This window comes from Bubalus bubalis, chromosome 23, assembly GCF_019923935.1.
Source record: "Bubalus bubalis isolate 160015118507 breed Murrah chromosome 23, NDDB_SH_1, whole genome shotgun sequence".
Classification (NCBI taxonomy): domain Eukaryota; kingdom Metazoa; phylum Chordata; class Mammalia; order Artiodactyla; family Bovidae; genus Bubalus; species Bubalus bubalis.
This window is the reverse complement of record NC_059179.1, coordinates 39,949,131-39,976,450: the sequence shown is the minus strand read 5'-3', so window position 1 is coordinate 39,976,450 and position 27,320 is coordinate 39,949,131. Positions and strand designations below refer to the sequence as shown.

Here is a 27,320-nt window from a genome sequence, read left to right as displayed (position 1 = left end):
ACAACATGCTGATAAAGAGACTCTGCCCTCAGACCTACTTACTGTTTTGACTTTAGGTTTGTTTTTAAGAAACTGAAGAGGGATATAAATACATGCCCCCAAATTCTACGTTATATCTTCTGAAGTGTTAAAATCACAAGATTACTAAAACTGCTCTGGTGTATGTTTCTACTATGGACACTGGTTCAAGGGTTTCTCCTCTGCTCAATGTTCAGAAAACATAGGTTGAAAAATACAGACAAAACCAGCTGTAAGTTGAAAAATCAAACTGGATTTTATTAAAATATACATAAATAACTCTTATTTTTATTTCATCAGTTGGGGAAGTCAGGAGGAAATTAAGTGAAAAGTAACAGCACTGGTGTCGAGAAGTGAAGGCCAAGAGGGAGCGGGGGGAAGCGCACTCCAGCCCAGATCTGCCACCAGCAGCCTGAGAAAGGCATTTAGTGTCGTGTCCTTGGATGCAGAACAAGGTGGTTAGAACATATGCTGTCTGGGGTCAGCTGCAGTTCAAAAACTCTACTGTCCTAATTCTATTATTAGGAGCAAATGCTATAGTTAGACATTAACCATAGAGCAGATGCTCACAATGAAAAGTAAATGAACACTGAACTCAAAGGAATACTTTTAAGGAAGACAAGAAAATTACAGAAGTTTTCTGCTTTAGAAAAATGCACTGATGTTACTGTTTTATTCACACTAATATATATACACAAAAAATGTGTATCATATGTGGCTTTCAAAAAATTCTATGTTCCATGAGAACTATGTAAACAGTGTCAAACGTTCCTACTGCATAACAAAAGCAGATCAGCATTCCCATAGACTATTAGGAAAATATTCAGATAATCTGAAGTTACAGTAAAACAAAGTAAAATATCACAGAACAGTCTTTTGATGAAGTACAGCTACAGTCTAGAAGTTCATACTTCCCAATACTTTGGTATAAGTGAAATTAATACAAGGCAAAAAAACCCAAACCCAGAAAAATTCTACTGTGGTTCTCATATTAACTGCAACTTCAGCAATAAGGCGATTGCACAGCTACCATAGGTGACAAAATGGAGAAACTTCTTGCTTCCTCCCTGCTACTAGCGGAAGCGACACTGGGAGAGCGTTCACAGGACTTCCGTGAGTGCAGAGCGTCTCACTTTCTCTCACCACTCTCCTCCCAGCAACAGCCTGGAAGGCTCCAAGACCACAGCGGAGCTTGGAACAGAAGTGATTTTGGTTACTTCCGCTTAACAAATACAAATAACCCTGCATTGAAGCAGCCCAAACTATAATTCACATTTAAAAAATTGAACATAAATTTTTAAAAAACTGTATTATTATAGTTTCTTGAGAAGTCTGTAGAACATACTACATTAATTTTAAAATGCAAGTTTAATAGACCACTGACAATAGTTTTTTAGGAAAAAGAAACAACCATTTGCATGCAACAAATATTCTTCATTGATATCACATATTACTTTGACAACTGTACAATTGAACTGGTCTGAGGAGTTTTAAACTGCATCATTTTAAACATTTCTTTTTCTCATCTACACAGTCCAAATGTGGTACTGGTTTTTTTCACTGTCTTTTTGTCCTGTATATTTTCTTTAAAATGAACCCCTACATCTGAGAATGACAGCACAGGAACTGTCGATGAATCACTTTTCTGTCAGCCATCCCAGGAGCGGACTGGGAATGTCCTCCGAGGATTTTCTCAGCACTCTAATTTAGACCGCAAGCTTCTGCAAAGACAAGAGTCTTGAAAAGAAAAAAAAGAGTCCTCGGTCAACTTTACAAACTTACAGACATAACACAAAAACTCACTGTCATTCCTTTCTAAAATAAAAGAACACACTGTCAAGTGACAAGCAAACACTGCAAACTGCCTGGAAGAACAAGGTCCGTGAACACAAAGTCCTCAGACAGGCTTTCTGGAGGGACAGAAGGCCATCAGGGAGTGTTCAGTAAGGTTAACTAGCTTAATAATCTTCAAAACAAAATGAGTACAAAAAATAAAAGACAGAACATAGTGAATTATCTGTCAGGTTAATATGAAGCTTTTTAAAGAGCGATTCTAAAATTTAAGGACAGAAAAAAAATTCAGCAAAACTGTCGATGCCTGAATGAACCATGTATAGAAGGACTGTTACGATTTTAAATTATTTTATAGTGTCAGTATACTGTTAGGAACTAAGCTCTTGCCTAAGTTTTACAACCATGTATAAGAAAAAATAAAACAATTACAGTGAACAAATCATGTGTAAGCTGAAAGGGTCTTAATTTTTCATAGCAGGTGATGATGTCACAGTCCTAGAACTGCTATGGTTTGGATTTTGTTTGTTCTGCTTTGTTTTGTGCAGAAAGAATGTCAGGGGAATTTAAATCATTTCAAAATTCATTTGGAATAATAGCCAAGACTATGGTATCCTAAGAAATTGGACTACCAGATATTAAAAACTTTCAATGAATCTAAGACAGCATCAATTGTAATATGCAACACTGTTTTATGCATCATGCAAAGAAAAGATGCCTGGGGTGGGGAGTCTAAAAGGCACAGAGCCCCTCACAAAAAGTGGGGATATCAAATCCCCAACAGCCTCAATGAGGGGTAAAAATATAATAATAAAAATAATAATGCTTCCTCCAGAAAGAAAGCAAAGACGCTGCAGACCACTTCTCTGACAACAGGAAGGAGGGGAAATTCCTTGATATTGACCTGGTGCCTCCACCCCCACCAGCCTGCAGATTTTATGACCTGAGTGCACACTATCAGCACAGGCCAAGAAAATCTGAAGCAGAGAAGGTAGTTTCTTAAGACTCAGACTAACAGTGCCCCCCAGTGACTGGTAGAAGAAAACTCAAACCCTCTCAGGGAGAACTCAACTTTCATTAAGGCAACAGCTGCTTTTTAAGATGCATTCCAAATGTAAAGATGCTGAAATGCAAAAAATATGTAACTTGAAATCAGTAAAATATGGCATACAGATAAATAAGTCAATAGAAAAGATGTCAGAAAACCTAGAAAACAAATACTGGGTGTATGAATAAAAAAAGTCAACAGCACATGATAAAATCATCAAACCAACAACAAAAAGGTACATTATTCAATATATTGCACAGGCAAAAAGATGAAATATTTAAGAAAAAAGTTAAATTCCTCTCTATACCATATCCTTCAAAACTATAAAGTCAGGTGAAAAAACAAAACCATATAAAAACTAAAAAAAAAAAAAAAAAAAAGTAATTATCTAAATAATATTAAAAGACTGGCCTGCACATTTTTAAAACATGCTCCCTGATCCTACCCCCCAAAAATAAAAGGGGGTATTTATTAGAAGGCAAATGCCAAACTCAAAAAAAAACTGTAATGACAAAACATTAATTTGACTATCAAAACTATAAATCAATAAGAAGCAAAAATATCATAGCCCCCACCTCCAGAAAAAAGCATAAAGGTCAAAAACAGGCAATTGACAAAAGAAGAAATGGCCAGTTAAAAACACTTAAACATGCTTAATTTCACTAGTAACAGAAATGCAAAATGAAACAATGATCTAACAACCTCTGGGCTTCCCAGTGGCACTAGTAGTAAAGAACCTGCCTGCCAATGGAGGAGACAGAAGATCCATGGGTGGGGAAGATCTCCTGGAGGAAGGCATGGCACCCCACTCCAGTATTTTTGCCAGGAGAATACCATGAACAGAGGAGACTGGAGGGCTACAGTCCATAGGACTGCAGAGTTGGACATGAATGAAGTGACTTAGCATGTATGCATAACAATTTCTAGCTATCAAATTAGCTTTAAAAAACAGTAATAACCAATATGGATAAGGGTAGAGAAAAACTAGCACTTATATTGACAGTAGCTATGAAACTTCTGCAACCCTTCTGAAATATAACTTCCCAATAAATACAGATCAAAAATCTTTTTAAAATGTGACAACTCTTAGATTTAACAATGCTTCTTCTAGGAATTTAGGCCAAGCAAACAGAGATGCACAAAAAGTACGTACAACTACATGTTAAGAATTATTTATAATAGAGAAAAATTAGAAAATCACCTAAACATGCCACAGTGGTAGATAAATTAAAGATTTTAATAAAAAGAACTATGAATGAAATACAACTATTAAATATAATGTATCTCTGAAGCACTGTTCATACTAGTAAACCTATATGCCCAACAGTAAGGAATAGTTAAAACAAATTATGGTGTAACAGTCAATGAAATACGACACAATCACTAAAAAGAATGAGGCAACTCTTTTGTTCTGATATATATTCTGTCTGTCTGAGATGATCTTCTTTCCCCAGATATCCACCTGGCTCAGTTGCTCCAATGACATTCTATCATTTAGGATGTCCCCTGCCATTTTATATACAACAGCAACTTGTTCCCATCTCAAAGGTATTCCCTCTCCGCCTTATCCTGCTGCTCTATTTTTAACCATCTGACTCACTTCCATTGTTTATTTATTGTCTTTCCTCCCCTACAGGAAAGAAGATCCTTGAGGGCAGACACTGTGTAGTCCATTGCTGTGACCCTCAGGGCCTAGGCACTTAGCAGGTAAGTAAGGTGCGCAGAAAATGATGGATAGATGCTGGGTGGATGGATGGATGGGTGGGTGGGTGGATGCGGGAAAATCACAAAGATACAAAGGTGAGAAGAGTGGGTAAAGTTGGCGGTGGTCAGAGCGGGGTTCTCTGGCTTCTCTCCAAAGTGTGTGAGAGTAGGGTCATGGTCAAGGGCTGTGGGAAACGTGAGGAGAGAGAGGAGTAAAATAACAGTCACCTCAGGGTGTGGGGAAGGGAATTTGCCAGCACAAGCGTGGCAGAACCATACTGCAGGCTTGACTGCCCACTGGATGCTTTGGTCATGGATCTGAAGCGAGTATGGGGAACACAATTGCCTGGCTTTTCTCTGGCCATGTGCTGCTACTCGGGGGAGGTTCAGAGTGAGACACAACTGGGTCTCCTAGGACTAAGATTTTGCCAGGTGACTAAGAGAGGAAGAGAAAGACATGGGACTCCCCTGGTGGTCCAGGAGTTAAGACTCTGCTCCCAACAAAGGGGGCCCAGGTTTGATCCCTGGTCAAGGAACTAAGATCCTACATGCTGCAGGGTGCAGCCAAAAAAAAAAAGCCTCAGAATGAAGCCTTCAGAATTTATACACAAAATAAACTCACACAGTGAAGCTGAAGTTCAATCAATGCTGGGGCTGTTCTGGACTAATGTTCATTGTTCGATAAATTTCTTTAAGTAATAACAGAGCAGTATCTTCTGATTCCCTATTAAAAAGAAAAGCACATTTACTTAAGAGATAATGAGAAATTAACCTCTATGCATAAAGGTGGAAAGGCAGCTTTGGTTCTATTCATCTCTACCTAAGGAGGGCAAATGAAAACAAAGTTGTGTAATCTCAGAGCTGTCCTTAAAAAATGGATAAAGACTGATCAGCAACAAAACAGCTGTGCTGCCGTTCTCCTTGGTGACACAGAATATATGAAAGGATGGTGTTCAAAGTCCCCACCATTCCCGCTCTGAAAGGCATCCCAACAATATGTGCAAGTACCAAGGCCTCTGGTCAAACGCAGGTGACACGCTGCCATCTTGTGGGTAACTAAGCTAATGGGGGAAAAGACTGATTTTGAATATATGGGCGTTCAAATTAATACTCCGTAACAAATGCTAATTCAGCAAGAATCTCATGGAACCGCGGTATGTGCCGGCACCTACAGGCCACATGAACACTTCCAAAGGTGGAAATACTTACCAATAGCATAAGTGACTCTGAAGAGCGAAAAGATATTCATTAAAACTCTCTATTGGCTTTTCTTGAAGAACGTAGTCAATTCGACGGCCTCCGTTCAACATTCCAACCTTTCCTAAGTAGTCCTCATCCTTGGAAAAATCTGGACTTTCAACAATCTTTTCTGCTAGAATTCAAACCATTTCAATATCAAAGTCAATCACTTAATCATTATCCTTTGACTTTAGCTGACTTTCTGGGCTCAAGAGAAAATTGCTTGACACACGCAGCAGCCTGGGGAGCTACCAGGCTCACTTCCCATTCCTCCAAAGAGCCAGGGGGAGAGGGGCTGGCTGCCCGGGAGAGAGGAGAGAGAGCCAACCAGCTGACAGGAGTTTTGAAGAAAAGGAGTGAGAGAGCATTGCAGAGAGAAAGGAAATAGAATTAGAACCTGAAAGAATCAAAAACATCACGGCACAACGACTTGACATTGCACGTATAGTCTACAGTGACACAGTCAGACACAGGAGAGCTTTTCTCACAGGGGGTCATTCAGATGCCTGAATACCAACTTAGTTCTCAACTCCGACATTCCATTCTGGCCTTATGAATCTCAACAAAATTTAAAGCCTGTACAGTAAAACCTGGGCTTCCCAGGTGGCTCAGTGGTAAAGAATCTTCATGCCAGTGTAGGAGATGCAGGAGGAGCAGGCTCAATCCCTGGATGAGGAAGATCCCCTGGAGGAGGAAATGGCAACCCACCCTAGTATTCTTGCCTGGAGAATCCCATGGACAGGAGCCTGATGGGCTACAGTCCATGGGGTTGCAACTGAACAGCAACAGAATAAAACCTGCAACTATCAGCCCAAAACCTAGTTTAAAAAGAAAGGATGACATGCGTTTTGAAGTACAGTTTGTACAAACAGTTTTTCCTTTATAGGAAGAGCCTCTACATTTCAACAAAAAGGACTATAATGGAAAAACAGCATCAAATAATTCATGTGTGCTTTGTTCACAAATAATTTTTGCACTGGAAAATGCCTTAAATGTCAAATTTACCTTCAACTACTTGCTTTTCTTCTTCTTCTTTGATCTGATTGGCTACCTTCTCCAATTCTTCTTGCAACTGAGTTGAAGAGGTATGAGCACGGGCAAATTCGTTTAATGTCTGCCAAGCACTTTTCAGAGAGCTAATGAAACCCTGCTTCAAATCAGATCCCATACGAGAGAGACTTTCTTTCAACTCTAAAGAGATTAAGACGACATAACAAGGTATTAGTTACTGGGTAAAATTCTGCACCACAAAAACTAAAACACAAGTTACATTATCCTCAGACTGGTAAGACCTCTTACTCGTCTCTTAAATGTCAAATAAATACATGGGAGTTTCTCAGCCAAGAACGCTCAACATGTTAAAATATTCTGTGGAGTCTTACTCTATTATTTTCTTAATGACTAAACTTGATCCAGCCTAAACCTATATATTTTCTCTCTCCAAAAAAAAAAAAAAAAAAGACATAATTCAAATACCATAAAAATGTATAAGCACATTTAAGGGCCTTTTTTTATAAGTCAAAAAATGGGCCCACAAGACTAAAAAGATGACTGTTTTTCTAATATGTATTGGTGAATGGTTTTGAGAATTTGAGATTCTGATATAATCACAATTTAAACTCCTAATTTAAAAATGAAACTACTGCCCCTTTACTTTTTCTACTTTTGTCTAATAAATCATATTTTAATTCAAAATCTTAAGAATATCAAAGTATCAAATTTCTCATTTTAACTTCAAAAGTTATGTTTGAAAAGCATGATGCAAGCTTAAAGAAAAAAAAAAAAAATTTAAGAGGGCATGATCACTTTTCCTTCTTTTAAACCTATGAATAAGAAGTAATATACACCATTAATAGACATAAAAGAAACCTAAACCCTACTTGGAATATTATCAATCCATTTTGTTCAATAAAATGTATTTAAAAGAAAAAGTTTATTTATAGTTACCAAGGAAAAAACAGCTCACTTGACTGAGCATCAAATTTATTTCTTGATGGTTTGGTCTTTAGTTCAAAATTAACTCTGCTTCCCAATTCCAAAAACTTTTACCAAGTTTTATCAAAATGTATGCATCTCACTTTATCACCAACTTCCCCCATTCCTCATTATATCAACAATTATATCAATTGTATCAACAAATATCAAATATTATCAAGAAATCATCAAGGAGAAGAAACTCTTTTGTAACTTTATAGCTCCTCCAAATATTTAGTAAACAGGTTCTGAACATAGTAGGCACTTAAATAAGAGCTTAGTGTTAAAATGCAAATGACAGGAAGAACCCAAATCATTAAATGACAGGTCACAAAATGACAGGAAGGAAATGAGTTTTTATAGCATTTTCTCTTTACCTAAATGAAGTCTTTTTCTGCCTTTGTGATGTGGAATGAGAACTGCCTTCAGGTCCAAATCTGGTACAATCATAGGTTCTAATCGATATGCCACTGGATCAAGCTATAAACAGAAGAATTAGAAATTTATGAAAAGCTGTTTTGAGTTATGTATCTTAGTTAAGTGAGAAAACAGATAACTAGCAGAGATTTTTATTTTTTTTCACACCTTATTCAAATACTGGTAATTTTATAAGATGACATTTTTTAGTTTGTGGAGAAAATTACTTTGCAAACAAAACAAAAGAATCATTTCCCTGAACAAAGGCTTTCTGGTAGAAAAGTTTATTGCAAAGTATCAGACTGTATTGTTTAGGTCAGAGGGCTGAGTTGTACAAAATCAAAATCAGTTTTAATTCCCAAGAAATAAAAATCTGAGACTCTATCAGGATAAAGAGGACTAGTGCTTTGTCTTCCTCAAAGCGGAAGTAAATGCAAGTCACTCACTGGGTGATAAATATTGAAGAATCCTTTGCAGGTAGGAAGCCTGTAGTTTTCATCTATCCTATCCACTCCTCGAATAGTGAGAAACATACCAATTGGAGATCCCAAGGCAAAGAAAATCTCTGGTTCAAAGTCTAAGGAGCTGTAAACAACAGAAACCTAGGAAGAATTAGAAAACAATGAAAGACAGTCATTTCAATGTCATGAAACACAAATATCAAAGGTTCAACTAAAACTTCACTTAATTAAAAGCACCCCAATACAGATGATGGTCTGCACGGTGTGGCTTACGATGCTAATGATCACTGTAATGGACAGCTGCTGCTAGCACAAAAGGACCAAAAAATTTCCCTCTGAAACCTTTATCCACAATTACATCCTCTAACTAGACTTTCACTTATTGTATAAAGCATAAAATACACAGTGTACAGAAGTATCATCCCTATGTTAGTTACAAATGTGGTCAAAGCTGCAGACTCTAGAATCAAACTACCTGGGTTTGAGCCCTGACTCCACTCCTCACTCTGTGTCTTCAGGCAAGTTTCTCAATCTCTCTTGCCTCCACCTCAGTTTCCTCATCTATAAAATGGGAATCATAACAATGCCAAACTCATAAGGTGGTTGAAAAACCACACTTAATAATCAAATCCATATAAGGTGCTTAGCATATTTTAAGCATCCAATGACTGTGACTTTTATTACAACTACCATCCTCATTCATTAGGCATGTTTCTCTCCATTAAAAGATGACTTATCCCCAAAGAGCTCCTGTGTGGGGGAAGCTCACATGTAGCCTTTCAGCTCACAGAGAACTGTTAGCATAAGAGAAAGCACCCACATTCGGACAGCTCTCTGTACTTTACAAGCTCTTTTGTTTGCTGCTCAGTGACAGAAATTCTGTCTCCATCATTTCAGTATCCTGAGAATGAAGAACAAGGAATGGCATAATCAAGGGCATGACAGAGGTCCACTGAGAGCAGAGGGCATGGCAGGGACCTTCATGCCCACGTATCAGACGAAGACAGTGAAGCCCAAGTAGGTGACGGCACTTACCCAGGAGCACATGGTGAGTGGCAGAATGACGTCTAACCCCAAATGCAAAGCTCTTTCTACTAACTAGGCTGCCCTTCTAACAAAGTCTAGACTTCACATCCCTTGGTTTGCCCCTAATTTGCAAATTCAATAGTTTATGCTACTAATGGGGACCACAAAGGAGGTGCTCTCAAGATTATGCATCTTCCCTCAGTTCCAGAAAAAAAAAATAAGGTTAAAAAAATTATAAACTGGAAAAAATATTTACATGAAGGGGCCAACATCCCTAATATGTAAAGAATTCTTCAGTACCAGTAAAGAGAAAAGCAACCCAATAGAAAAATAGGAACACTAGTACATCATTGGAAAAAAGCAAAAAAAAAAAAAAAGGCATAAAAAACAGATGACAAAACATCTAACTTCTCTAGTGCTCAAAGAAATACAGTGAGATACAGTTAGCACAGGTATAAATAAAATACTAAAAAAAAAAAATTAAAAACTCCTGTTTGCATGTGAAAAAATTATTTCTTTAGAAGAAGTTATAAAAGTAAGAATATGACATTTTTAAACAAGAATGATAGTACTAGCAAGGGAGAGGAGAGAGAGGCAGTCTTATAAGCTGCCAGGGGGAGTACAAACTTTCCAGGGGCAAGTAGCAATAACTACTAACATTCTTGTGTTCACGGCTTTTGGCCCAGCTATAAATATTTCCAGTTATATAACTGCAAGAAAGAATAAAAAATGTTCACAGAAAATTAGTTTAAAACTGTTTATCACTGGACTGCTTAACAGAGTGAAAAACTGCCTACATGTCCAATATTATGGATTGAATGTGTTACCCCCAAAGAGAACTGTACCAGTACCTCAGGCTTTCTTTGGAAACAGAATCATTACAGCATTAAGGTGGGCCCTAAATCCAGTGACTGGTGTCATTATAAAAAGGAGAAACCTGGACACAGAGACAGGGAAGTGACGTGAACACAAAGGGAGGTGACCACGTGAGAATGGAAGAATGGGGTGGGGGGCTGAAGCACACTTATACCAAAGGACGCTAACCAGTGCTGGCAAACCATCAGAAGGGAAAGAGGCAGGGAAGGGTGCCCCTACAGGGCTTCAGGGGGGAGCAAGGCCCTGCTGACACCTGAGTCATGGACTTCCAGCCTCCAGAACTGTGAGACAGTAAATTTATGGTGATTAAGACCACCCAGCTTGTGATAGTTTGTTATGGCAGCCTATTTAAAAAATGGGCTTTGTGTTGGATAATTCTGCCCAACTGTAGGCTAATAATGTTAAGTGTTCTGAGCATATTTAATGTTTAATGTTCTGATGCTGGGCAGGTTAGGTGTATTAAATCCATTTTTGACTTTGGGTATTTTCAGGTTATAATGGGTTAATCAGGACGTAACCCCATCATAAGTCAAGGAAGACCTGTATAATGTTCTAGTATTTTCCATTTTTATTAAAATAGATATGTAAATATACGCTCAAGAGTCCAAAAGGCCTTGTTCAAACTGCTTATGGTAATTCATCATGGTTAAGGAGATTATGAGATTTTTTTCCCCCTCATCTTTTCCTTAATCAGTACTTTCTGGCTTTCTGGCATGAATGATGCACACTGTGAATTACCGCAACAACCCTCTGGGTAACAAAGGAGATGGCATGGGACCTGGACTGGGTCAATCAAACCATGCCCCACTCCCCAGGCAATAAGAATTGGTCCAGAATGGACTTAAGACTCAAGTCAAGTCAAATAAAATCCTTCCTTAAAAGTTGCTTAACTGGACCTATTAGGTAGATTCCTTTACCTCTATGGTGATGAAGCTATGAAGAGGGGAGTCCAGACCACCAACACCCACAATTCCATGTTCACAAATGCCAACACTTCCAAGGAGAAGCAGGCAGTGAGAGTGTCCTGGTGATGGGGAGGCCCTGTTTCCACAAACCTACTCTTCAGCCTTTACATGCAGCTAAGAAAGTATCTGTCCTTTCTTATTGCCTAGAGTCTGTTAAAGTTTGCTCATGTTTTAAGAAGACATTTTTGGGGACTTTCCTGGTGGCTCATATGGTAAAGAACCCACTTATAATGTGGGAGACCTGGGTTGGGAAGATCCCCTGGAGAAGGGAACAGCTACCCACTCTAGGACTCTGACCTGGAGAATTCCATAGACAAAGGAGCCTGGCAGGCAATAGTCCATGGGGCCGCAAGAGGTCAGACACACCTGAACAACTTTCACTTCACTGGTGGTCCAGTGGTTAAGGATCCACCTTGCAAGCCTTGCAAGGTGGGGAACGCAGGTTTGATCCCTGATCAGGGAACTAAGATCCCACATGCCGTGGGGCAACTGAGCCTGCCAGTTGTAACTACCAAGCTCGTTTACTCTGGAGTAGGCAAACCAATAAGTAAGTTAAGGAAATAAATAAAAATCCTTTTAAATGCAAATTTTATGAATGAATTAGGCTTAAAAGCTTGAATAGGTTGTGTCAAACATCCAGCAATATTTTCTGCCTTCTTTAAATCAGTCATGAACTCACTTAAGAGATTAGAACCATACAAATACAAATAAATTGAAAGTAACCTTCTCTAAAAAGATTTTAATATTTTTAAGCCACTGTGAAACAAGTTTATCATTAAATGCAGCATTATCAACTACTTGGTAGGTTTTTACAGAAACTATTTCCCTCAGGGAACAACTGTGAGTAATAAAAAAGCTTAAGCATACTCTGAAAATAATTTTCTATCACCACTTCTATTTCTAGTGGCTGAGACACTGAACGCTATAAAACCGAGAAGTGAAAAGATTTAAATAGAGACAATTTCAAAGGCGAGGTGATATGTTCAGTACACATTCAATCCCTTATTTCTAACATTATGAAAGCATACTGTTTTTATTAAGAGAAAATCAGTTTTCTCCATCCTCCCCCGAAAAAATTGTTGAATAAATATTTAAAGAATTTAAAGTCGCCCAAACAACCCAGGTAAGTGATTCCAACATAAACCACACAGCCTGAGTCAGTGTGTGGACTTGCCTGTCCGGTGCCAACTTCAAAGGCCTCATAATCAACACGCACAGAAGAGACGGACGCTCCAAGAGGGAGTCTCCTCTTGGACTCGTTCGAGTCTGAGGGAGGAGCAGCCATGTCTTTAGCTTTCTGAGCACTTTCCTCCTGTCCTTTTGCTGATGTGGCCACTGCTGCCTTCTTTTCCGATGCTGCTTTTTTCTCTTCCTGTGAAATACCAAAATTTCATAATATAACTAAGGGGGAAAAGTTATCAGCTATCACTATGAAATATCCATATCAATATTAAGGAATGATTAGTAATTTCTTAGGCCTAAGAATGAAAGCATTGTGGTCAATTAGAGAAATGCCCTTTTAGAGACACATACTAAATAGTCAAGGAAAAAAATGCCATGATGTCTATAAGCTACTTTAAAATTCTTAAGAAAAAGAAAATTAAGAACAAAGAAAAATGTGGCAAAACAGCTACAATTAAATCTAAATATTAGCTATTATTATACTCTGTGCCCTAAACTTTTTATGTTATTTAAAATTTTAATAGAAGTTTTTTTTTTAAATACCAACTTCTTCCTTTATGATCTCAACTTTAGCCAGATAATTTTAGAAGTATTTACGTAACTGTAAAATATATACTTCCTATAAAGAGGTGTCGGAGAAGGCAATGACACCCCACTCCAGTACTCTTGCCTGGAAAATCCCATGGACGGAGGAGCCTGGTAAGCTGCAGTCCATGGGGTCGCTAAGAGTCAGACACGACTGAGCGACTTCACTTTCACTTTTCACTTTCATGCATTGGAGAAGGAAATGGCAACCCACTTCAGTGTTCTTGCCTGGAGAATTCCAGGGACGGGGGAGCCTGGTGGGCTGCCGTCTATGGGGTCACACAGAGTCGGACACGACTGAAGTGACTTAGCATAGCATAGCATAGCATAAAGAGGTGTAAACGTAAGAAATTTATTCCTTCAACATGTTTATATTCTTACGTCTATATGAAGCCACTGACAAGTTTTCCTCAAAAGCATTCTGTAAAGAACACATTGTGGTACATTCATAGAGTGGAAAAACTACTCAGAAATAAAAAGAAGTAAACTGCAAATAAAACTACAACTGCACGGATCTTAAAAACACTATTTTGAGTAAAAGAAGAAAGATACAAAAGAATTTTCAGTGTTGGTTCCATTTATATAAACCTCTAGAACAGGCAAAACTATTGGATAGTGATCAGATTCAGAAGAGGAGCTGGGTGGCAGGAGGAGCTGATTAGAAAGAAGCATGAGAGAACTGAGTGACAAAATGTTCAATTTCTGGTTTTGGCTGGTGATTACACAGGTGCAAAAATTGTCAAAGTTTATTGAACAGAATGCTCAAGATCTATGCGTTTCATAAATAAGTCAGTAAAGAAAATCTCTGGGAGCATCAACAGAACAGCTGTATCACTATAGTAATGAGACAAAATCCGCCCGTGTTGGTTTGTGATCGCGCCCCAGGACAGCGGCAACAATGTCAGGGAAATGTGAACAACCGTCACGGTGGATTTGCTGACTTCCCATGGGCACAGGTCTCAGTGGTCCTCACTCCCCAAGCTGTGAATGCCTGGGTAAGTCTCTGTTTGAACATTACTGACAGTGCCTAAACCCAACAGCTGGTCTAACTGCTTTGTCCATCAGTGAATTCCAAATACTAGGAAACCTGGAAACAAGTCCAACTGGTTAATTCAAAAGATGATATAGCAAAAAGAAAGCTCTCCACCAGCCATTTGGGAACTGATCCCACCATGAAGGTCTGGGTTGGCCTTGTTTTCTCTGCCCTTTGGAGACACCACAGGATTAAACCTAAAACACAAACTGAAGAATGTGACCGACGTTCTTCAGTTTAAATTTGCTTTCTTGCTTCGAAGTACCTCCCATTATAGTCACACAACTTAACAATCTAAATTGCTAAGAGGACGGTCTAAATAGATCCTAAACCGCCCTACTGCAAACTGTTGTTTTGTCTCCCTCTTAGACAGAGGCAGTAACTGGAAAACAAAGTGAGCCAACATTCCCAGCACTAAGAATTATTTCTTTTCAAAGGAAAATGATTAAGATGGTTTACAAAGGGGAAAGAAAAGTTCAGGAAACAAATACCTGATCTCCTTATTAAAAATAATGGGCTAACTTTTCAGTTACAGTAAATCAATAGGATGCACCATTTTATCTCATTATTGATCCAGCAGCACCTTGTTAACGATGAAAAACAGAGCGATCAATGGTAACACGGCTGAGCAAGTGTCATGGTTCATTCAGAGGCAATTATTTTTGAATTTAAAAAATAAAATGACTTTATAGGTTTTTACCCTTTCAAAACATTCTTGTAAGTGCCATGACTGATATAGCCAAGCTACTACAGGAGCCAAACCAAACTCCTTCTAGAGACTTTTCAAGAACTATAAACAGAACACTTTTCTTTTCTTCCTTTTATTGAACTATGAAATCAAGGGCAGATGCAGGGCCTGGAAATCTAGCTTCTTTCTCATTTTTTGTTTCTCTGTTTCTACAGGCCTGTGCTTCACTGATGTGCACATGCAGACGCACGTGCTTACACGTGGAGAACACAGGCTGGTGTCCAGCATGGACACACCTGTGGTGTCCTGGTTTTGGTGTGACCACTGTGCTCACCAGAGATGCTGCCTCTCTACTCGGTCTTCATCATCACCTTCAACCAACCATCACAAACACTATCCTGTATCTAACATGTGTTTTGAGTCGCACCTTCTTTTCCATTTTCTACTACAGCCCAACCATTTCTGAGTCACTGCATAATTACAGTGACGATGCTGAGATTCCCAACAGCCTCTAGCTTCACCCCCTTCCAACTCCATGCCCACATTGTAACCAAGTGAACTCTAAAACACCAGCCCAGTCATGGAAGTGCCCTGACCGCTCCACTGACCCACAGCAGTGGCTCTCACATCGTGTCCCTTAGAACTGACCCAGTGGCTTTACACTGCTGCTAAAATGCAGCCCAGTTCTCGCTCTCTCTCTCTCACACACACATATACACACATTAACGTAAAATTCAGGTTGATAATGGAATTGTCTCAACTTTAAGATTTGCCCCAGCTTTTTCTTCCTTTAGTACTGTGTATCAGCCAGTAGGCCCTAACCAATAGCAAAAGACAGCAAATATTAATGGAAAAACCAGGAAGGAATCAGTGTCTAAAAACTCATTTATTATTTATTATAAGCACATTTGCTCATGGTTGAAACTTTATAGGGACTTCCCTTACTGCTCAGTTGGTAAAGAATCTGACTGCCATGCAGAAGACCCCGATAATGTGGCTTATAGCACATAGCTTTAAATTTTAACATTTCTGAAGTAAAAAATTAAAATTTAGACTAAATAAATGATTTGGTGCTAAATCATAATTTGTGACAAAAATTAATAAGCAAGTCAGCATTTCATGGTGTTAGTTTAAAAAGCACCATGCCCGTCCGGACCATGAGGACCAGCTGCCACTTCTGCCGTTCGGGCCTTCGGCATCCTCTCCCCTACCCTATTCTCAGTCCCCTTGCTGTTTCCACTGCAGAAAAATACTTGCCCCCTCCTGGAAAGCCATTTCCCCTGACCCCACCCCTCCTTCAAGCTCATTCACCAACAGCTGGGGGAAGTGTTCCCTCACCAGCCCGTCCCTTCTCCCACGGCCAGGCCTCACCCGGCTCTGACAGCACAGACAGCGCTGTCAGGGGACCGATACTTTCTCTGTGGTCAAATCTCCCCTCTAGCTAGACCACAGACCGCACAGTTCATCTCTAGGTCCCAAGGATCCAGCACATGCCTGATCCAAAAGATACACTCGGAAAATGCTGAACAACTCAACTGCTTAGCTAATCACAACAGCTCTGTCCTATGACTTTATAACCGTATTACACATAAAGGGGCATGTTAAGTTCTTTCCAAAGTAAAGAACCACAGAAGTTTAAATGATGGAAGGGTCAATGAAGATCATGTTAATTAATATACAATAAAAACAAAATACCTACCCTAAATGCTACCAACTTTTTCTAAGTTTACAGAAAATCTCTGTATAGGTAACTTAATGAAAATTAAATAAAACAAGTGAGTTATTCCCAATTGTTTTACTTCTTCTTAAATGCTTTTTAGTTGTTGCTGTTATTGCTGTGTTTTGGATTGCTGACAATTTTTGCTTTTTGGCTATTATTTAATGAGATGTATGTGTGTGTTCTTTTTATCTCTTTAGAGGGTGAGAAGGATTAGAAAGACAGAAAATGAGCTAATATTTATTGGGTGATTAGCTATACATGCATGGCTTCATCTACTCTGCAATCCTGTAAGGAAGGCATTATCACTCCCACTGTAGAAATGAAGGAAACCAAGGACCAGAAAAGTTAAGCAAATTGCTCATGAATATATAGTTAATGAGTCGTTGAACTGGAAATTAGGGTCACCAGCTCATCTATTTGTCTAGGACTTATCCAGTGTTGCACTGGAAAATATGCAAATACCAACTTAAAAACTTAAAGTCCTTTTAACCTGAACTTTGATCAGCCCCAGGAAAACCATGAATTGGAATTTAATTAGAATTTAAACCCAATTCTGGCTGACTCCCACGTCTGGGCTTCCATCAACTCGATTACTGTTCCCTTGGGCAGGGAGCACAGTAACTGGCCTAACCATAATGGTATGAATAAAAAATTTCCAAAATATAAACAAGCTAGTCAGAGATAAGCTGTGTTTTCTTTTAGGAGCAGAAATGAACCTTACCAGTTTGACAGCTTTATGTTTTACAAAGTTAGCTATCTTCTTTCTGGGTCCAAGTGGTATCCCCATTTCCTTCAGATCATCCACTGTACACATAAGCTTTAAAAGAAAACAGACATGCACATTAGTCAATCTAATGAGACACCAACTGAAATTGAAAAAAGGAAATTATGAAAAGAAACTGTATCATCTAAGGTAATTGAATATCCTAGTCAATTTAATTTTTTTACCCCCACCCTCAGTAATTTTTATTTTTTTTTTTTTTTTTTTTTTTTTTTTTTTTGATGAAACAGGTTTGAAATTTTTATTGAAATCATTAGGTCATCAACCTCATATGACAAAATTCCTAAGACAAACAACATTTGCATGTAGATTTAAGAATGAGATTCTAAATTATTTGAAGTCTAATACAAACCAACCTATAGGCCAGTCACAGGTATTCTGGACTAGTTCCATATTTCGAGATAACTGTTAAGACATCTACAAGTCAAGGTGTGATACCTAGATCAGCAACATCAGCATTGCCCATTGTCCAGGAGCTAGTTAGAAATGCAGACACTCAGCATCCCCCCCACCCCCACTTACGGAAACAAAACCTTCATTTTAACATGGTCCCCAATGACCCATCTGCGTGTAAAAGCTTGAGAAAACTTTCTTTCAGCTATTTCAGAGTCCTTATCCTTTCCTAGTTTACTCAGCTTTGGACTAACGTCCAGCACCCCTCTCTGCTCCTCCCACATATCTACTTCCCCATTATTGTTTCAGTCACTTTCGGTTCCTTATTCTTATCTCCAAAAGGAAAACACAGATTCCAACTAGGTAACTCACAGACTTCATTCACAAGTTTCTATTAGCCAGAGAAAACCCTGCATCTTGATGATTAGTGTTTCTGAACAATATGCTCACAGACAGTAATTTTTAATTACGAACTAATTTAGGTGGTAAACTCTTCAGCCTCCACATCTAAATCATTCTCTTAATTTTTAACAGAAAATACACGCACGGTTGTACGGTATCAGAAGTTATGTCAAGTGTAAAATGAAGTCGCCTCCCTCCACCCACCCGAACCACCCAGTCCTCTGAGCAGATACTGCAGGCAACTTCCTCTCCATCCAGAGATCTCTTATGTATACACAGCATCCCGTTTTTCCATGTGTCTGACTTTTACGCATCACCAACTCAATGGACATGAATTTGAGCAACTCTGGGAGACAGTGTAGGACAGGGAAGCCTGGTGCTCTACAGTCCAAGGAATCACAAAGAGTAGGACATGACTTAGTGACTGAACAACAAACCTATACACAAACAGGTCTGAATTTTGGTCTTTTCACATAACAAACCTTAGAGATCATTCCACACCAATCCCTCTAGCACTGCCTTGTTCATTCAACAGCTGGGTTCGCCACTGTGTGCATACACCATAAATGATTTCACTGGCGCCCTACTAGTGGACACAGGTGTTCCTAAGGTGCTGCTATCACAAATAGTGCTACAGCGAGTATCCTTGGAAGTACTCCTATGTGAGTATTTTTTCATAGGAAATACCCTTCGCAGTGAAATTGCTGGGCTAAGTGCATGCATTCTTTGTATTTTAAAAGACAGGACTTCCCTGGTGGCCCAGTGGCTGAGACTCCACGCTCCCACTGCAGGGTGCCCAGGTCTGATCCCTGGTCAGGGAACAAGATCCCACATACTGCAACTAAACCTGGTGCAGCCAAATAAATAAATACTTTAAAAATAATCAAAGGTATTGGTGGACTGCCCTCCACAGAACTTGTACCAATTTATGCTCTTACTCCAGTATGTATCAGAACCTATTTCCTGTTATCCCGGCCACACAGTGTATGAACATCAAACTCTTAATATTCTTGCCAAACTGACAGGTTAAAAAAAATCTCACTGCACTTTTAATTCATATTTTTCTTGAGTTTCTTGATAAGAAGTTGCTTATTTTATTTTCCATATACATCTGTTCATATCCTTTGCCTATTTTCCTATTGTATTGATGGTTTTCATGTAGTTAATTTGTAGCAACTTTGAATAATAAGGAAATAAATGCTTTGTCTATAAGGTGTGCTCCAAATTGTCTTCTTAACCTATCACTGGCCTTTAGATATTGTTTATGGCATCCCCTACCACACAATTTTTTTTTTCCTGATGGCTTGTGGGTTTTGCTTTACTTAGAAAAGTCTTCCCAGATTATTTTTTTTTTTAAGTTCTCCTGATTTTTTCAATTTTTTAAACATTTAAGTCTCTGCTTTCACTGTGATGTAAAGTGAAGTCGCTCAGTTGTGTCCGACTCCTTGCGACCCGTGGACTGTAGCCCACCAAGCTCCTCCATCCATGGGATTCTCCAGGCAAGAATACTGGAGTGGGTTTCCATTTCCTTATCCAGTGATGTAAAAGGTTAGGTTAAATCTTAATAATTTTCCATCTCATACAAAGGAAAAACAGTTTCAGACAAAAATGAATCAAACTATCATCAGTACCAGAGATTCCATATCAATCTTTTCCTTTTCAAAAGTGCTAATATATTCAGAGAGACTAAGTGCTTCCAGAGTTTCTTGCAAAGTCAGGACTTCTTCACTTTCAACATCAAGTTCACAAGATTCATCCAACATCAGCTTTGGCTCTTCAGGTATCTTTTAAAAAAAGTTGGGAGAACATTACAAAGTTCAGAAAAACTCCCATAAAACATCTTCTGATCTATGGAAAAATCTTAATTCTGTCCCATACATAAATCCTAACTCTGGGCAGTTTGTTATTCCAAGTTTGAATATTCAGAAAATTACTAAAATTACTAAATTTGTATGCCCTCATTTTCTACAATAATTTACTTCACATTTTTCAAACAAACCATAAAAATTCTATCACATTTAAATGTATAATCCATAAGGAAGACAAGTGAGAAACTCAAAGGAGCTCTGTGGTTCCATCATACTTGTAAACCTCAAGGAGTTTTATTACATAAAATCAGTTCAGATTTTGAAAAGCTCTTTGGCTCAAACTGTAAATCTAGATGTTAGTGGGCCATACCTGCTTTTCCTGAAAATGTGGTTGCTTCACAACTCCATTAGCAACAGCAAAAGGCACAGGAGACTTTGATAAGCTCAAATCTTTCTGATTAGACAGGATGTCAAACAATATTAAAGAGCCTTTAAAAAAAAAAAAGAAGAAGCATTTTGCTTTTTTGTTTCATAATGTACTAGGTGCTTCTATAACATTAATTAAATTCTCCTACTCTTTTTGTTCAAAGTCCTAAGAGGAAGTCACATAAAGTTAGATGCTAATCAAGATGTGATAATCAATATTCTTGCTTTACCAAATAGCAGAATAAATTAAAATATAAAGCATTCCTAGGCAACAGGAAAGGTGAATAGCAAAAGGCAGAATGTAAACTCAAAGCATTCACTTCTACCCTTTATAAAATCAAAAATCTATAATTCTAGATCTCTTATGAACCATGTCACCCACAATGAGAACAGTGATGACTCAACAAAAATTGTACTTTAAATGTGGAAATTTAAAAGGTTCACCTAAGCTGTGACCAGCAACGGAGACCCCGCCTTTGAAGTCTGGGTTCCGACTCATGAAGAGTGCATAAAGACGGTTTATCTCCAACCCCACTTTCTCCACAATCATCTGACAGTAGGTGGGGCTGTTGTAAAATAAAATGTCTAGCAAGGTCTCGTTGGTAAAGTGACGAAACCGACCAATACTCGGTAAAGTGATTTTCTTAATATTCCTGTTTGGAAAGAAAAAAGTATACTTAGTAACCACCTTAAATATGAGTTTATTAAAGTTTTTATTTTGAATTCTGAAAATACACTGAGAAAAAAAAACTCACAGACTAATTATGAGTGGATTTCAGTCAGAGTTATTGTAAATAAATCAAGATAAACCAAAAACATTATCAACTTGTGCCTATAACTATCCTGTGACTTTGTGGATTCTCTAAAGTTATCATATAAAATAAGGCCAAAACAAAGATCTTTACTTCATTTTTAAAGAGGAAAGCCTACCTTTTTCTTCCAATTTACTGGAAATCAGGATACCTGACAAAAATTGTAGGTGGCAAGACAACAGAGAATGTGGCAAGAAACTAAGAAAGGAGTTTAAGAGAATGAAAATCTTTCCTGATTTGAGATGGTCATATTTCAGGACACAGCACAGGATACTTCAGGAACACCCAGAAAGAAAGAAAACAGCCCCATAACAGGGCCTCAGTTCAGTTCAGTCGCTCAGTCGTGTCCAACTCTTTGCGACCCATGGACTACAGCATGCCAGGCCTCCCTGTCCATCACCAACTCCCAGAGTTTACTCAAACTCATGTCCATGGAGTCGGTGATACTATGCAACCAGCTCATCCTCTGTACAGGGCCTTGCACGATAAAATGTTCATAGGTTGGTTTTATTAACACACGTGCCCTGAAACATGACGTTCACTAAAATCCAAGTATGTTACCAGCTCTGTGTCCCTAGAATAAATACTTCCTAAATCTGTGGTTCCCAACTGGAAGCAATCAAAATGGAGTGGAGGCCTTTTTAGTTGTCACAGTGCACGGTAAGTGCTGCTGGCAGTTAGTGGCATTTAGACTAAGGATATTAAATGGCCTACAATGCACACAACAGTCTTTCACGACAACTGTCCTGCCAGGAGAGTCTCCACTGAGAAACAATCATCTACACCAGTGGTTCTCAACTAGGGGCAACTCTGCCACCAGGGCACATGTGGCAGTGACTAGAGACAGTTTTGGTTGTTAAATTAGAGGTTAGGTTGTGTTACTCTTATCTGGAGGATAGAAGCCAGGGGTACTGTTCAACAGGCTACAACGCACAGGACAGCCCCATGTCTGAACCACTATACAAGGAAAAAACCACTATAGGTAAGTATTTTTAAACCAGTTTAAGTTTCTTAGATTCTCTTAAATATTTACAATCGAAATATACACACCACATACATACATAATCAGGCATGCACACATACAAAGTAGCAAATAAACTTAACAGTATTTAATAATATATAAGAGCAAATATATAATCAAAGCTTTTTAGTGTACTTGTTGAAGTCATAATAAACTACTTTATATGACAGTTTAAAATCTGAATCTAAGCTTGACTAATCTGAAAACCAAGTTATCAAAATCCACAAACCTGTCAACACCTGTGGCATCTCCACCCAAGGAACTGTGCCAGTGAACTGGAAGGAACTCCACTCTGCTTACTTTCCGATCATCTAAAGATTTCTTGAAATGTGTCTGCAGCAATTTTAGAGAAACCACCCTAAAATCATCCACTTAAAGAAAAAAAAAAATCAGGGAAGACACATGTACTGGATTAAATTTTGCTACCTTGGTAAGCAGTCAGCAATCACCTCAATTATACCAGTATTTTTTGTAACACTAACTTTTCAAAGGAAAAAAATGACAAAATTTAGTTCAGAGAAGAAAAAAACAATCTTTAAGAAGTTCTTCCATTATTTTACAGAAATAGATAAATGACTGAAAAATATTAGCTCAACTACCACTACTGGCAGGCAGAAATGCACTGTGGGTAGACTTAGGAATTACACTGACCTGCTCCAGAACCTCCCAGACTGAGACACAGGAGAGGTTAAGTCACACGCTGGGCCTCAGTTCCTTACCTAACAGCGAAGATGACAGTAACAGCGCCTATACCTCAAAAGGTTATTATGAGGGTTAAATGATACAAAACATGCAAGATACTTGGCACATACCAAGGATTCAATAAATATGAACTATTACTACAGATAAAAAAATAAAATTCATAGCTTTCTATTTATGTAAAACAGAAAAATTCATAGTTCCTTTAAACAACTTCTCACAACTAATCCACCAAAAATCAGTTCAACATGTAGGTGTTCCTAGTAGCTGAAAAGTGTTCAGGCAGAGGCTGTCAGAAGGGCTAAATTATTTCCAAGATCCCTGCTCATTCTTCACAGTCTAGGATTTTATGAGTTACAAATGTCATAAGAGCAAAACAAGTACAAATTAGTATTGCCCAGTGATCAGTTCAATCTCTTCTGACAGTACATCAGCTAACAATACACAGCTGGAAACGCTTTAAAATAAAGGCTTAAAGTTCTCTGAACAGTTTTCAAATCATTTCATGAAATAAAGTGACTAACACTTACCACATTCAATAATGCTTCTAAAGCGCAAGTCACACACAGGTCCAATGCCATGTACCATGAACACCAAATGGTCAACCTGAGGCATTTCTCCTGCAAAAGACAGACAAGACATGCACACATCCATAGATACAAACATACACAAGCTGGAGACTGGTTTAGGTTTTATTAAACGAGTAGCAATATTCAATATCCCTTTTGTCATCACAAACTTGTCAAAATTAGATGAACAAAGCTCAAAGTCCATCCTGGCATAAATCAGTGAACCAGACCAAGGAGTGGAGAAAGCAGCTCACTGGAGAAGCTATGAGCCAAGGACAACCATCAGTTTTGTACCTCTAGAGGCTCCATAACCTTGTCATTTCTCCAGAACTGCCCAGGGCACTAAGCCCCACGTGGAGAAGCAATCTGCCAATATAAAACTTACAATCTTTTTCAAAAATCCTTCTCTTTGTTAGATTTATACACACTATAATGAACATTTTCAAGCTAAACCCACTATTTTACTCTGATTATTTCATTCAGACTGTAGACTGATTCAGATTATTTAATCTGAATAATCAGATTGTTTCATTTCATTCATTATTTCATTCAAATATGGCAGGTAATCCTAATAACTGTTTGCTTTTCTCATCATTTTAAAGTAGAAAAGTTTAAAAATGATCTTGATCCTAAACAAGTTATACACACCATCAGGAATTTCATCCAGGTTATCATCAATTCCGCGCTTTACAACCCTAGGCCTTGTCTGTCCATCTTGTGTGGTCCCCCATTCATCAGGCACTGAGGAAGGCTGGAACTGAACAATAACCTTCAAGATACAGAGAAGGATTATGACAGAGCTCACTACCAAATCCATTTCCACTATAAATTAAATAATTTATTTCGGTACACGATAAACTACTTTATAGTATAGCTTATAAAGCAAGTACTTAAACTGCTCCTCCAAAATTAGTTTTCTAGCAGTCTTGCTGGTGTTTAGTAACCATTAAGATTAAGCAAGTCAATACCATTATTTCCAATGCTTGTGTTGAAAAATAATACAACTAAATGAGAAGTAGTTTGTCTTGATTTAAAATTATAACAAACTTCTAGGTTAACATGTAAGAAATTAAACAAAAGTTACCTGCAGTAGAGGAATCTTTGTTTTATAAACACAAACTCCTCTAAATAACAAAGTACAAATTCAATTTCAATGTCAAAAACGGACTTACCTACCACTTTTCAGGAAGACATACACTATTCTGTTAAATCAATTGTATTAAATTTAGCCCAGTGTCATATGGAAAAATCTCAAACAACCTAATCTACCATCTAAAGGAATCAGAAAAAGAAGAAAAAATGAAGTCCAAAGTCAGCAGAAGGAAAGAACTAATTAAGATGAGACAGGAAACAAATAAAACAGAGACTAAAATAAACAATAAGAGCAATGAAACCAAGAGCTGGTTTTTTGAAAAAAGAACAAAACTGATGAACTGTTAAGCAGGTTTACCAAGAAGAGGACACAACTAAACAAAATAAGAAATGAAAAAGGAGAAATAACAACCAAAATTCAACACCCATTCCTGACAAAACTCTCATCAAAGTTGGTACAGAGAGAACATATCTCAACATAACAAAGGCCATTTATGAAAAAACCCACCACTAATATCATACTCAGTGGTGAAAAGCTGGTAGTATTTCCTCCAAACTGGAAACAAGACAAAGATGCCCACTCTATTTAACATAGTACTGGAAGTCTGGCCACAGCAATCAGAATAGAAAAAGAAACGAACGGCATCTAAACTGAAAAGAAAGAAGTAAAACTGTCACTATTTGCACATGACATGACACTGTATACAGAAAATCCTCAAGTCTCCACCAAACACTATTAGAACTGATATATGAATTCAGTAAAGTGGCAGAATACTAGAATTAATATACAGACCCCTGCTGCTTTTCTATACACTAATAATGAACTAAAAGAGGAAGTAAAAGAAAAAATTCCACTTAAAATCTCTTCGAAAATAAAATACCTAGTAATAAATTTAAACCAAAACACTTAAAAGGTCACAACAGTTCTAATCACACCAGCTAAGATATGGAGGCAATCCAAGTGTCCATCAACAGACAAGTGGATAAAGAAGATGCTGGACAGACACACAGATATAGAGAAATACACACACAATGGAATATTAGCCATAAAAAAGGAATGAAATTCTTCCATCTACAGCAACATGGATGGACCTAGAAAACATGTGTAGTGAAATTAAGTCAGAAAAGACAAATACAAGACAAATACTTATCTGTGGACTCTAAAAAATAAAACAAATTAATGTATATAGAAAAACAGAAAGACTCATAGATTTAAAAAAACAAAAAAAGCAAAGCAGTTTAACAACTAGGGAGAGGGAAAGGAGTAACGCAAGATAGAGGTAGGGGATTAAGAGACACAGTCTACTGTATATAAAATAGATAAGCTATAAGGATATATTGCACAGCACAAGGAATTACAGACACTATCTTGTAATAACTTCCAATGGAGTATAATAATCTATACAATTACTGAGTTGCAATGCTGTACACCTGAAACTAATATATTGTATAGATCAACTATACTTCAATTAAAAAACTAAAATGATAGTTTAACATCAGTCTCTCCCTCCCCCCAAAAAAATGAATGCATGTAAGACGGTATGCAAAGTTTTGTGTGTTGCATAAAAACAAGAGTTAAAAAAAAAAATTTAAAGAGAGTAAGCATGGTTACCATTAAGAGGCAAAACTAGGGGAATGTAGAAGTAAAAGGCTTTTATTTTTCATTTAATACCTTTCAACACTTTAAATTTTGATGGGCTATGGGTGTTTCTATTTACTTATTTCAATATATCAGTAAGGACTATAGAGGTGGTCAGACACAGATTATTTTTTTCTTTTACATTTTTCTGTAATAAACAGCCTATGTCCTGAGAAACTACATATGCACCGTGCTAGATGCTTTTGCACAAACCACCTCACTTCATCTAAAATATGACCCTAGGAGACTGTTGCAGGTGAGAGACCTGGAGCTTAGATTAAGGATGGTAAATGGAAGAATTTGAACACCACACCCGGTGTCTTTAAAGAAACAAGCAAGGTTCCTGGAGACAATATAAATAAAAAGAGGAAGGATGTATTTTTACTGTAAAGGTTGAAACAAACTCCTCTCAAGGGCAAGGTAGGCAAACTATTGCCACAGGTCAAACCTGGCCTACCACTCATTTTTATAAGCAAATGAAAATACTGAAATATTGTTTTAATTGAAATATTGTTTGTTTTATTGAAAATAGCCATGCCCGTTGGTTTACATACTGCCTAAATACCAATACACTTTCAGAGACTACATGGCCACCTGCTGCTGCTGCTAAGTCGCTTCAGTCGTGTCCGACTCTATGCGACCCAATGGACGGCAGCCCACCAGGCTCCCCCGTCCCTGGGATTCTCCAGGCAAGAACACTGGAGTGGGTTGCCATTTCCTTCTCCAGGGCATGAAAGTAAAAAGTGAAAGTGAAGTCGCTCAGTCGTGTCCGACCCTCAGCGACCCCATGGACTGCAGCCTTCCAGGCTCCTCCATCCATGGGATTTTCCAGGCAAGAGTACTGGAGTGGGGTGCCATTGCCTTCTCCGAACTACATAGCCTACAAAGCCTTAAATATTTACTCTCAGACCCTTCACAGAAGTCTGCTGACCTTGGGTCAAGTACAAGAAC

The 27,320-nt window shown here is 38.1% G+C and overlaps 1 protein-coding gene across 2 annotated transcripts in view; it reads right to left on the bottom strand.

Moving 5' to 3' along the window:
- Window positions 1-251: 251 nt before the first annotated feature.
- Window positions 252-27,320, bottom strand: part of LOC102413093 (SEC23 interacting protein) — a 39,431-nt gene continuing 12,362 nt past the window's right edge. The window contains exons 6-19 of one of the 2 annotated variants that reach the window (XM_025273807.3): window positions 24,287-24,407; window positions 23,600-23,689; window positions 22,600-22,741; window positions 20,982-21,190; window positions 20,482-20,600; window positions 19,935-20,087; window positions 17,449-17,544; window positions 12,694-12,891; window positions 8,638-8,793; window positions 8,152-8,254; window positions 6,806-6,991; window positions 5,771-5,930; window positions 5,184-5,285; window positions 252-1,755 (exon numbers count right to left, since the gene is read on the bottom strand). In XM_025273807.3, the coding sequence (XP_025129592.3) occupies window positions 5,204-5,285; window positions 5,771-5,930; window positions 6,806-6,991; window positions 8,152-8,254; window positions 8,638-8,793; window positions 12,694-12,891; window positions 17,449-17,544; window positions 19,935-20,087; window positions 20,482-20,600; window positions 20,982-21,190; window positions 22,600-22,741; window positions 23,600-23,689; window positions 24,287-24,407 (1,815 nt within the window). In that variant the 3' untranslated portion in view covers window positions 252-1,755; window positions 5,184-5,203. Of the gene's footprint in view, window positions 1,756-5,183; window positions 5,286-5,770; window positions 5,934-6,805; window positions 6,992-8,151; window positions 8,255-8,637; window positions 8,794-12,693; window positions 12,892-17,448; window positions 17,545-19,934; window positions 20,088-20,481; window positions 20,601-20,981; window positions 21,191-22,599; window positions 22,742-23,599; window positions 23,690-24,286; window positions 24,408-27,320 lie in introns of both variants that reach the window. The other variant, XM_025273805.3, reaches the window with a different exon arrangement.